Consider the following 13,674-nt stretch of genomic DNA (forward strand, 5'->3'; position numbering starts at 1 on the left):
TCCATTTTCTTCTGCATATGTCTTTTCACCATTCCCCTTTGTGAATTTGGATCTTTGAATCCTTCCCTTTTCAGTCTTTGTTGTCTCGATTTGTCCCTATGTATGCTGAACATTCATTACTATATTGCTATACCAATTCCCTTGTTATTATTTAAGCTTATAATGCCCTATTCTTAGTAAGGATTACACTCCTCTTTTTCTATTTGCCTGATAGTCAGTTTACTCTTGATTATGTTTTTTGTTTTGTTTTGTTTTTTGTTTTAGGTGAGCTGACCCCTTTCAGTATTTCCTGTAGTGCAGGCCTCATAGTGGAGAATTCCCTCAATTTCTGTTATGTCTAGAAAGGTCTTTATTTTTCCTTTATACCTATATGAGAGCTTAGTTGGATACATTATTCTAGGCTGGTAGTTCCTTTCACTTAATAGTTTAAATATTTGCTTCCATTTCTTTCTGGCTTGTAAAGTTTACGCTGAGTAGTCCGATGACAATAATGGGTTTTCCTTTATATGTTAGTGTCTTCTTTTCCCTGGCTGCCCTGAATATTCTGTCTTTGTTGTTGATTTTTTATAATTTTAATACAATGTGTCTCAGTGAAGGCCTTTTTGAGTTGAGATAATTGGGTGTTCTGTTGACTTCTTGAATTCCAAGTTCCAGCTCTTTCCTTAGATTTGGGAAATTCTCATCAACTGTTTGTCTGAAAATGCTTTCTAATCCTGCTCCTTTTCCTCGCCTTCGATAATGCGCATTATTCCTGTGTTTCCTCTCCTGATGGTATTAGCTGGTTCTTGTATTTCTCTTTCATTATTTTTCATTCTTTGGTTTCTCTCTTTTTCCTTCTGATATTTTTCTAGATTTCTGTCTTCGATATCACTGATACTTTCTTCCATTTGGTCAACACTATTTCTCAAGCTTGCTATTTTATTTTTCAACTCTTGCAGTGTTTTTTTATCTTCATCCAGAAGATCTATTCTGTTCTTTTTAAGGGTTTCAATCTCTTTGCTCTGCTCATCTAGTTGTTTTTCCAATTTCTGAAATTGTTGATATGACTCGTTTCTAAACTCATTGAGTTTTTTCAGAAGTACCATCCTGAATTCTCTGTCATTTAAGTCTGCATATTGCTATGTCTATAAGCTTATTTTCTGGAGATTTTCCTCTTTCTTTCTGAGCTGCCTCGTCACCTTGGTTGTTCATGGTGTTTAGTGGACTATTTCTCCACCTGAGCATTAATAGAAAAGTCTATTCTGCCTTTTATTTTATATTTCTCTATACAGAAGACTTATTATATAAATGTCTCTCTTTAGGATGTTTCAAAGAAGATGCTTTTCTTTTGGTTTCCAGTAGGTGGCATCTAAGCCTCTTGGATCCCTACTTTATACAAAGCCTTAATAATTTCTTTTTTTTTTCTTGTAGATATTTAATCATGCTCGCTACCCTCAGTCTCAGTCCCTGTCAATATTAGCTATAGTTTTGGTAGCGTTTGCTCAGATTTTCCTGGGGATTTGAGATGTTTGGTCTCGGAGTGTCTGGGGGGAGGGGTTGGGGTTTGGGGGCTGTGGCTTAGCCTCAGTTTTATAACCACAGCTGGTAAAAATCAACTGTTGTTTCTCTTTGGTGTTGTCCAGCTTTTCTGGTTTCTGCCATGATGACTGGTCCCTGCCGCCAGCCACGTGGAGCTCATATCACTCCCAGACAGAGTTCAGAGAACTCACTGTACCTTCTCCCCTCCTCTTCTGCCTACAGTGAGCTCCAGTGGCTGCGAGAGGCCACTTCTTTATTTCTCCCATTCCACCGCCTGATACCCAGTGTTCTGACCTGTGGTAGCTCTTATGAGTAGATCCCAGGCTTAGATGTGCTGGTGTGCAGTTTGGGTGTTTTTTGTTGAATTTTTGATGTTCGGGTTTTTGTTGTTTCAAGGAGAAAGATCTGGGGACGTCTCTCGGTCTGCCATGTTTCTTCAAATCTGTACTATGATTTTTATTCTTTCTTTTTTTCCTTTTTGAATTTCAGTTTGGGAAGTTCCTATTGACTTGTCTTTAGGCATACTGGTTCTTCTTTGGCCAGCTCTAGTCTGCTGATGTTCCTATCAAAAACATTCGTTTCTCTTATGTGTTTTTTTATACCTATCGTTTCCTTTTGATTCGTAGAGTATACACCTCTCTGCTTATATTACCTATCAATTCTTGGATGTTGTCTACTTTTTCCATTAGAGTACTTAACTATTAATTATCACCATTTAAAATTTCCTGTCTGATAATTCCAGTATCAGTCTCAATATCTGAGTTGGGTTCTGATCCTTGCTATATCTCGTCAGGCTGTGGTTTTTCTTTAATTTTAGTATGCCTTGTAATTTTTCGTTGAATGGCCCTATGTGTAAGGTTTTCTCTGGCTACATGTTAAACCGTATTTAATATTTGCTGTAGGTGAAGGTGCCAGATGCTACAGAGTCCTCTAGTGTTTTTGTTTTTTCTGTTGACTTTGATTTTCTCACTTCAAAATCTGTGTCTTGAAGCTCTTTCAGCTGGAATCCTCTACTATTCGACTATAGTCCTATTACTGTGATAATAAGCTGTGGGGGAGGGTAAGTTTTCTATAAAACTTTGATTAAGTTTCAGTCTTTTATGGACCTGTGTCCCTGGCTGTGATCTTCATAAAAGTTTCTTAGCTTCTTTTTCCTCCTTAGCTAGTGGGGTTAGAGTGGGAGAAATGCTCTTTCCCCAGGTGGTATAATGCTCTGTTAAAATCTTTACCCCTGGCAGGACTGGTCAAGATGGCATAGAGGGCAGAGGTTTTGTACATCTCCTCTTGCGATCACACCAAAATTGTGATGAAGCCATGGAGCAAACAGCAAGCAGAGTCGCCTGGGGTGGATAAACAGAAGGCCTACATCTAAGGAGAGAAATAAAAAGTCACCTCGGAACAGTAGGAGAGGATATAGATATGAGGCTGCCTTGTTCCACACTGCTGAGCAAGACAGAGGCTACAGCAGCTATAGCTGGCAGGTGCAGACGTTCGTTTTAAAGGGATTATGACTGTGACCAGACTTTCTCAGTGATGAACTCGCTTGCTCTGAACTCCAGCACTGGGGTGGCTGCTCAAGAGGTGCCAGGGGGAGAGGGACACTGAGTTGTCAGACTCTAGAGAGAGGACCAGAGCGGAGGCTTTCTCCTGGACAGAAGTGCCGGTGGTATTCATTATTTTTTTATTGAGCCATCCCCTGTCCCATAGTGCAGACACAGCACCACCATAGCTCTGACATTATCAAATTGGATAATAGAGGTCACTCCACCCAGAAGATTACCTGATACTCCGCTCCTTCAAACTTGCGGCCCTACCCAAGCCACTTCTAGGGCTATCCTCGGTGTGCCCTGTGCCCCTTTCTGAGCAGCCCCAAGCCCCACACAGTGGCAGCCAGCCTCGGTTTCTGGTATGGCCTCTTGAGGCCACTATAAGCACAGGACAGGTGGCAGCCATCTGTGGATCGTTTGGTGAGTCTTACTGGCAATATTGTGATCAAAACAGAATACAAAAACCTTTATTCCTGGAGAGTCTGCCTTTGGATAGAGCATGCATTGGGCATATTTTACAATTATTACTCTTTCCATCCCCTTGTCAGAACCATAAGCATATTTTTGTTAACTTTTCACTGTGAGAACTTGGAAGGGTTCCTGGAGATCTAAAGCACATAAAAGTGTACTGGGTGGGGTGTGCCCCTTAAAATTGCATACCCTGGGACTTTATCACTCTCATGTTTATGTGTATTCAGCCACCAGCAGTTCTTCAAAGTTACCATTTAAGTGATTCTTTTAACAGCTTCTTCTCCAGGTAGGCAGATCTCTACTTCTGCTTTCAGGATTTGCCTTTGTCTCCTGATTTTTGAGAGGTAGTTTGTCCTGTGACCTCAGTTCTCTAATAGGTCCCAGAAAAGTCATTGATTTTCAGTTTTTCAACTTTTTCTTGTAAGGATGGTAGTGATGACTTTCAGACACTTTACATGTTGGAGCTGAAGTTATAGTAGTTTTCATATGGAACAGACCTACTCATTCTTATTTTATGAAAATATTTATGTGAATTTTGCCACTTACAATAAAATCTAAAATAATAATAAAGTAAAAACAATTTATTGCCTACGTTTTATTAATATTTAGTTTTTTTTAAGTAACATAAATATTTATAGAATCAATAAGTTACCTAGTCCCAGGAATTTGAGAGTAGATCATAGAGTTCTTAATCAACAACATATATGTCTTGTACTTTTTTAGTTCAGCTAGATGTCAGATGAACTAGTGTGTTTAATTATATTATTGAAATGTTTCTAAACTCTCATTAATTTGTATTGGAAACTGCCTCTATTGTAAAGCAATTGACTTTAAAAAATATCTTAGAATAAAGGAGAGCATATTTCCTAATGTAAGATTGGGATAAGAAGTAATAAAATGTAAGACTCAGAACAATTGTTTAATATAGTATTTCAGATTTTATCTCATTCCAGTAGATAAATACTTTCATAGCATTATTACACTTTAAAAGTAGGGCAGTGACATGAGACAGACACAGAAAGACAAATACAGTATGATCTCACATGTGGAATATAAAAAAAAACAAAACCTGAAGTCAGTAGATATAGAGAACAGGTTGATGATTGCTGGGGCACTGCAGGTGTTTGAGTGTTAGTGTGTGTGTGTGTGTGTGTGTGAGAGAGAGAGAGAGAGAGAGAGAGAGAGACAGAGAGAGAGACAGAGAGAGAGAGAGAGACAGAGAGAGAGAGAGAGAGAGAGGTGGGCAGAAGAGGTAAAAAGGTACAAACTTCCATTTATAAAATAAGTAAGTCTTGAGAGATATAATGTGCAGCATGGTGACTATAGTTAAAAATTCTGTATTGTGTATTTGAAAGTTGTGAAGAGAGTAGATCTTAAAAGTTCTTACCACAAGAAAAAAACATTTGTAACTATAATGATGGATATTGTAGTGATCATTTTACAATATACAATCTATTGAATCATATTGTACACCTGAAACTTATATAATGTTTATGTTAAATATAGCTCAATAAAAATGAAATATAAAATATTATCAGGGCAAATATTGTCAGATGCTTTTTTTATTTGCTACAATTTAATTCTTTTTAGTAGTATATTAGGGCTAAAATTTTATCTTTTTCTTCTGTATTAGCAGTCTTTTTTGCTTTATAGCTTATTTGTAGATTTATATAAAGTAAAATTTGGCATATTTTATTCTTGCTTAAAACTGTAAGGTTGGCATTCTATTATCTATTCAAAACGTTGTGTTTATTGAAATTTTCAAAGAAAATTTCTTCTATATTTTGTTTGGAATAGGAAATGACTCATCTTGAGATAATGACCTATTTATAGCTTAAAAATTTCTACCCTTGTACCTGAATTTTGGTATTCTTTGTCTTTAGCGTGAGATAATAGCATCAGAATTATTTAAGAAAGCATTGAAATTTGACCTTTGTTTGACCTTTGAATTATCAGAATTTTTAAAAATGCTAAATTCTTTTTTTCTCTAGGAAAAAATTTATGTATTTCTAGACTCAGAATTTTTTTTTTATTTTAATTTTTCAATTACAGTTGACATTCACTATCATTTTATATTAGTTTCAGGTGTACAGCATAGTGGTTAAACATTTATATAATTTATGAAATGATCCCCCTTATAAGTCTAGTATGCAGCTGGCATCATACATAATTATTACAATATTATTGACTATATTTTCTATGCTGTACTTTACATACCCATGACTGTTTCGTAACTACCAATTTGTACTTTTTAATTCCTTTACTTTTTTCACTCAGCTCCCCAACCCCCTTCCCATCTGGTAATCACCAGTTTGTTCTCTGTGAGTCTGTTTGTTTGTTAATTTATTCAGAATTTATCAAAAATTTTTTTTAATTGAAGCATAATTGACATACAATGTTATATTAGTTTCAGGTGTACAGCATAGTGAATTTGACATTTGTATACATTGCAAAATGATCATCAAAATAAGTCTAGTTACCATCTGTCATCAAACCAAGTTAATACACTATTATTGATCATATTGTTATACATTACATCCCCGTGCCTCCTTTATTTTGTATCTGTGAGTCCCTTCAGCCAATCCTCCTGCCCCAGCTGCCCTCCCTCTGGCAACCACCAATCTGTACTCAGTATCTAAGAGTCTTTTTTTGTTGTTTTTTTTTGTTTTATTTTCTTATATTTTTCTATGTTTTTGAAGTTCTTACTGTGTTCATTCTTATCCTGAGTTTGGTGAGCATCTTTACGACCATTTTTTTAATTCCGTATCAGATAGATTACTTATATTTGTATCATTAAGATTTTATTCTGAAATTTTGTTTTGTTCTTCCTTTTCGATCATACTTCTTTGTTTTCTCATTTTGCTCAACTCTTTGTTTGTATCTATGTATTAGGTGAAACACCTACCTCTCTGTCTTGAAGGAGTGGCCTTATGTAGGTTATGGGCCTTACTATTCAACCTTGCCCTAGCTCTTGATTGTCTCTTTAACCTTTGTGTTTTTCTAAACAGCTTGATTTATTCTTAATAGGTCCCAATTATTCAGGGTATGCCAAAACCTGTCAGTGTTTCAAGTGGAAGAATATCATTTAGCTCCTAGTTTCAGGCTGATTGGAAGCCAGATTTTCAGGCAGCAGCTTTAAAAATATGCAAATATGTATAGGTTGTGGGATGGCAATCATAAACTCAGTTGGTATCCACACCAGGAGATCTGGAGATGTCCCCTAAGTCAGGAGTCCCAACCCCCATGCCATGGATGGGTACTGGTCCATGGCCTGTTAGAAACCAGGCCACACAGCAGCAGGTGAGCAGCAAGCGAGTGACACTTCATCTGTATTTGCAGTCGCTCCCCAGTGCTAGCATCACTTCCTCTGTTCCACCTCAGATCATCAGGCATTAGATTATCATAGGAGCACTGGTCCCTAGTGCCAAAAAGGTTGGGGACTGCTGCCCTAAGCAAGAGTTGCAAAAATTAGGGCTCTAAGCGAATGTATAAGCTCCTTTCTGGTGGGAGGTATAGTCGAGGTATAGTCAAGGGAGTGTACAAGGAAAATATCTCCCTGCTTACGTTCTTGGGATCGCTTCTATAGCCTCTAGATATATGGGAAACCTGAAGCCCATCCCTTAGATTGAAGCTCCAGGGTAAGTAAATATAGACTTTTTCATAGGGAGTCTATGGGTATGTTTCAGGCTTCTGTTTGTTCATTGCCCTGAGGGTGGAAGCGCAACTGTGTCTTTCTGATTGGTACAGTCCTGTGGAGCCCAGGAGCACCAGCCCTGTTGCCCAGCAGGCTCAGGTGATCAAGGGGCATCTCCTCTGTAGATTGCATGTGCCCACTGGTTTAATGAGGTAGCTGGAGAGTGGAGGGTGTGGAGTACATTCATGGTCTTTAGCAAGGCAGCAGGAACTTGCCTTGACTGTGTGTGCCTGCAGGAGATTGTCTCACCTGTGTGTGTGTGTGTGCATCAGCTTTAGGGAAGGAGTGGGAGAATACAGTGACCATTTGTACTTGCCTGCCTTAGCTGGGAAGTGTGGGAATGCTGCAACCACCTGAGCTTTATTGGTTTCAGCAAAGCAACAGGACAGGCTGTGATCACTTGCCACTGCCTGTCCTAGCAAGGCAATGAGATGATGCTGTGTCCACATTCACCTGCCTGTGCTAAAAGGACAGGTGGAGAGTGCAAAATTGTTGTCTGCCAGCACCTTTGTCTCCATTGGGAATTTCAGCTGTCCCCTGTCCCTCCAGCAGATACTTTAAGATTAGCAAATGAGAATCCATTTGGAATCTAAGACAATTTCTCCAGTTATTACTAATATTTTGTCTTTGTAATATTTAAGTAGAGAAAAACTATAAATTGAATACTATTATTATTCGATAGTACCTTGTTTAAATTGGATTACAGATAGTTGAGACATGATTCGCCCACTGCCACTGTATGTATATTTGATAGAATTTGAAAACTTTTCTTTATAGGCACATGAAGCAACATTGGAAGCCAGAGCCAGTCCAGAGATGAGTGACCGAATACAGCAATTGGAGAGAGAGATTGCCAGGTACAAAGATGAATCTAGCAAGGCCCAGGCAGAAGTTGACCGCCTCTTGGAAATCTTGAAGGAGGTGGAAAATGAGAAGAATGACAAAGATAAGAAGATTGCCGAGTTGGAAAGGTAAGAACAGGGACTCACTGTGATGAAAAGGTTAAAGTATGGTTTTAAAACTACTTTTGGGCCACACTTTTTAATATATCTGTGTCTCTGAATTTAGATTCATGGGTGCTTGATGTTACTTTATTTTCTACTTCTTATTCTAAGTTCAGTGTAAATTCATTGTTGCAGTCTTTAAAAGGCAACACAGAATAGGAATAAATTTGGAAGCTATGGACTTCAACATTAATGGTTGGAAAGAAAGTATTAATTGATTAAAGAATTAAAGTTTTCTACTAGCTCATCAAAAGAGTACAGATAGTAGCCACTTGCTCTTTAATTTGTCTAAGGAGCAAATGAGCCTCAAGTTCAAGGAGTTAATATTTTTTCATTGGTTTAGATCATTTTTTGAGCTGATGCTCCTTTGGGCTATGCATTTTTAAACATTCACAATTTGTATTGTTGAGAAGCAGGCTGTTACATCAGTGCATAGACCAAATTTAGAAGAAGGAAGGACATTTTGAAGACCGTTTAGGAGACTTGGATATATTTATGGAGCTCTGACTTTGAATTCTTCAAAATGAACTATGTTTGAACAGATCCAGCAAGACAGTTCTCTTGGAATTTTCTTTGTCTTTTTTTTTTCTCATGAGGGTGTATTATACTAAAGATTAAGCATATGCCTCTTGACCTCTTCTTTTATACCTACCATATAATTAACTTAAATTCACAAGTGCATAGAAACAGTCTTTCCAGTAGAACTTCATTAATTACTCATATTCTGAACAGTCAGAAACTGACACTGTGACAGAGTGAAGTCACTAGAGTATGTGGCTCCTTGGAACCTGATTCTTAGAAATATTTTTATTATCTTGAAGTTTGGGAAGTATTAGACTACCTTCATAAGTTGTTTACTAAGTTAAAATTTTTTCAGTTACTGGTAAACTTGATATTTTTCTCTCGAAGTTATTTTTCTCCTATTCTTTACCCATAGAACTTTGCTTTATCCACAATGTACCTCTTAAGTACATTGTATATAAAGTGTATGTTCTCGATGGTAAGATTCTGATATTGTTCATTGTAATTGTCTTAGCTTTTGTTTCTAGCCCATCTTTTATAAGGTTGTTCTCATGCTGGAATGCCCTTTAGGTAGTAATTCCTTAGCTGATGCAACTGTAGTGCCACACCATAATTTGGGATGTAGAATTGGTTTCTAACGGGTATTCAGCAACCTTCTAAGTGCAAAAATAAAAGCAGACTGTTATAATCATTGAACTAAAGAAAATTCTTAATATTTTAAAAATTTCCTGGTACTTCTTAGGTAAGGATATCCAATATTAAAAGATTTAGATCAAATTATGAAGAATTCTCATACCTATTTTGTGATCTTGAGAAAAACAAATAGTCCCTTACATTGCTTTTTACAAAGCAATAGTAGTTACTGTCAGAAGTTGATTTAGTGCCATACCACTGTCTTGACCTACTACAGTTTAAAAATGAGGATTACATACATCTACCCATACATCTGCAAATATAAAATATATTTCCCGATTAAATTCAAGAAGTACTACTTCTAAATTCATATTCCATACTGTGGTGTGTTTCAGTTGGATTTCAACCAGAGAGGTATACCCAGTAGGAGAGATGCATATATATAGCCAATGAAATGTATATCTGCAGACACACTTATATATTATTGCAAGGAATTATGTATATGTCTGTATATTTTTACATATGTATATATGTATATATATGTATGTATGAGGTTTATTACAAGGAGTCGTCTTGCATGATTGTTCGGGGCTGGCTAAGGAGGTCTGAAATCTGTACGGCAAGCTATCAAGAAGAATAGATCACTAGCAGGATTGACCTTTGGTGGGCATAGGCCAAAACTGTGGTCCACAGGCAGAATTTTTTTTTCTCTCATGGAGAAACCTTAGCCCTGCTTTTAGAACCTTCCAAAGGATTCAGTTTTGCCCACTCCAATTATCTGGGATAATCTCCTTTACTTAAATGGATTAAAGGGTTTAATTATATCTGTAAAATACCTCCGTAGCAACAGGTAGTGTTTAAGTAATTGGGCACAGTAGCCTAGTGAAGTTGACACTTCAAGAAAGTCATCACCTCGTGGTTCTGGATAGTCTTTATAGATCAATTTAGGGGGAAAAATCAGAAACAAACAAAAAAACTAGAACTTGACATTGTCCTTATATAAATAGATCAATTTAAATTCACCTCGGGAACCCTGAATGTAATTGAATATTTCTCTTCTAAAGTGAGCATATTGGAGTTTTTATTTAGATTCATAATTAGTAGGTTTTTCTTTTGCATAATGGTTAACTTATTTAGTAATATACCACAATTTTGATAGAATTCTGATATTAGCATCTTTTTAGACTCCTGAAAGAATTGTTTGTGATCTACTTTTTTACTCATTCTATCCTATTAGTTAAATACTCATGGCATGGCAGTGTACTGCAAGCATTATCTCCCATGCTGCATGTTGTGTGATGCTTCATAATACAGAAAAATTAATCAATCCACAGAGTTTGGTGTTTGCAGCAGAAATCTTAAGTTCACTCTAATATGAAAGTCATTTAGATTGGATTCAACACATCATTTAGAAGCTTTTATGTGTAGAGAATGGCAACCAACTTCTGATTTTCATATAATTTAGGTATCAAAGATTGCTTTTGGTTTATCAAAGTTAGGAATTTTCACTGATAAAGAATAGTAGAATCTATTATTGTATAACCTAAATAATTAATAGAAAATATAGATCTGCTGTATTTCCCAATTTATGGGAATATAAAACTGGGATTCTAATGGATGTAGATTTCATTTTGGGGTGCTTTAAATTTTAGCAGAGGGTTTAAAAGATGAAGGAAAGGACATGCTTTCTTTTAAGCCTTTAACCTTTGAAAGCCCCAAAGTTCTTTTTATTCCTTATTCCTTTTGCCTGATTACATTCCCTTTAGATATGCATCCCTAAAAATGTCACTGTCGATAAGATTTATAGTTATCAAGCTCTTAAAAATAATATCCCATCAGTGAGTTTAGTTTTTCTCTATAACCCATTCTCTCTCTGCCACAAAACATACCTTTTTTCATTAACTAATGAATTAATTTTTCTATTTATGGAGGCTCTTATTTGCTGGTGACTGTTCTGGCCTTTGGGGACATAGTGGAGAACAAAACAGACAAAATCTTTGCCTTCCTGGAGTTTATAATCCAGTTGGGAGATGGACAATAGAAACTAAAGATGTGAGTGTCAAGGGGCAATGACTACCATGAGAAATATAAAGCAGAGTAAGAGGATAGGGAGTGTGAGGATTTGAGTGGTTGCTCTATTTATGGGGTGGCCAGGAAAAACCTCTCTGATAAGGTGATATTTGTTTGAAAAGACACTTCCAAGGAGGAGCTCTTTCTTTAAAGGTCCTCAGAATCCCTTTAAAAAAATGCCCTACTTTATTGAGGTACAATTTACATATAATAAAATACACCCGTTTTAAGCCTTTTGAGATTTGACAAATGTACACACACACCTGTGTAACTACCGCTACAATCAAGATACAGAACATTTCCTTCACCCCCAGTTGTTCTCTTATATCCATTTGCAGCAAATCTCTTCCCATCTCTAGCCTCAGGGATCACAAATCTGAGAACTACTTTTTAAATTATCTTATACTTCACACTTTAGCCCTCACATTTTGCCTTAGCTTTTAGTTTTCTGCTTTCCTTTTTGGTTTGCTTTTTGTTTGGAGTTGAGAACAAATTTGATTATACCAACCAAGCATTCATTTTCTCTTTATCTTAATATGACTCCAAGTTTTATAGTTTCCTACACCCCCAGCTCCAGGAGTGGGTCCTGATTCGTTTAAGTCAATCAAGGTAATATAGCACCCTGTTTTCCAGTGATAAATACACATTGAGCATACAATCCACAGGTAATTTGAGGAGAAAATCACAGAGAGGCTTCTGGGGAATGATTTTCTTATAAGAAGTACTTGTAAGACGAAAGGGAGCTCTTTTGTTCTAGACATTATCATGTCTGAATATGGTGATTAGAACGGCCACAGCTCCCTTCTTATCAGCCTGAGATGAAGCCAGCATTCAGTGACAAAGTCAGGAATACCAAAGAAGCAGAGCCAGACCCTAATGAACTGTTTCTGAAACTAGACTTTTTGTTATGTGAGATAGCACATTTTCTCACAGTTTAAACATTTTGAAACAGGATCTTCTGTTATTTGACAGTCTTATTTTTTTTTATATAGTAGAAGCAACCATTTTGAAAATGTTTAGTCTTACATCTATGGAGATTTCAGTTAGTGTTATTGTTGACCTGAAATTATTCTAACTTACTGTATCATAACCAGTAAAATAGAAAAGAGTATTGGGTACAGTCATTTAGAAATTAACCTCTTTTTGACTTTGAACATTGCATTCTAGACTGTTTTATATATGCCAAAGAGCCTCGGATTTTTATAAATTCCAAATTTAAGGAATCTATAAGGATCACAGAACATACAATATACCTCCAGGTGGTGTGTCAGCAGACCTACATTCTTGTCCTGATCCACCACTTACTGTGTGATTGTGAGAAAGTCATTTTGTTTGTTGTTCATCTCTTTATCTTATATAATGGGGATAATAAATCCTTTCATTATTCTCACAATGACTTTTAAAAACTCTTTTAAGTACTGAATCATTAGAAAACAAAGTACACATTGAAATGATCCTGGCATTCAAGAAACATCCTTAAAGTAAAATTTAGATCCCGAAGACAGTCTGGATGGCACTGATCATTAGAAGTCTAAGTATTTAGACGATAATACTAATTTCAGTGAGATTGATTACATTTTAAAAAAGTAAACTGTTATAACAAGCAGTAATGAACCAGAGGCTTCATGCTATGTGGGAGTAGTAAGCATAGCTATTCTGCATCTTTTACTGCTGAGAGCAGTATTGGAAATGGATTGACATTTATAGAGCCATATGTTCTTCTTTATTATTGCTTATATGTTGGACCATTTGTGGTAGATTTTGGTAGATTGGAAATGAGAAATATTGTTTGTAATTGGGAAAAATATTTGTTTTCACATTTGAGAAAATTATATCAAATTCTTCAAAATAAATTAGAGGCCTGTATTGTACAGAATAACTAAAGTTGTCAGTGTTTTTCTGCTTTTGCTCTTAGGTAACTTGGATCCAAGAAATAGAGTGGGGTGGGTAAAGGGTTAGTCAGTTTTAAGGTGGGTATGTATAAAACTAAACTGACCAAAGTTGTGAAATCACAATTACCTACATAAATGAAAAGGGGGAGCAGCTAACCTTTTCTTTGCCCGTGTGTTTAAGAAATCGTTTTTTCCCTGCCCCAGGAAATGGTCAATTTTAGACAGATTTTTTCCTTTAGAAACTTATGCTAAGGTACAGTGGTATAATCTAATATGAAAATACATTTGAGAGTTGAAAATCTAAAGTTACTAATTGTAGTGAC

The 13,674-nt window shown here is 36.3% G+C and overlaps 1 protein-coding gene across 1 annotated transcript in view; it reads left to right on the forward strand.

Moving 5' to 3' along the window:
• Positions 1-13,674, forward strand: part of ERC1 (ELKS/RAB6-interacting/CAST family member 1) — a 480,046-nt gene that overhangs the window by 177,669 nt on the left and 288,703 nt on the right. The window contains exon 12 of the mRNA XM_015598545.2: positions 8,008-8,201. Within this exon, the coding sequence (XP_015454031.1) occupies positions 8,008-8,201 (194 nt within the window). The remainder of the gene's footprint in view (positions 1-8,007; positions 8,202-13,674) is intronic.

This window comes from Pteropus alecto, unplaced genomic scaffold (genome assembly GCF_000325575.1).
Source record: "Pteropus alecto unplaced genomic scaffold, ASM32557v1 scaffold76, whole genome shotgun sequence".
Taxonomy (NCBI): domain Eukaryota; kingdom Metazoa; phylum Chordata; class Mammalia; order Chiroptera; family Pteropodidae; genus Pteropus; species Pteropus alecto.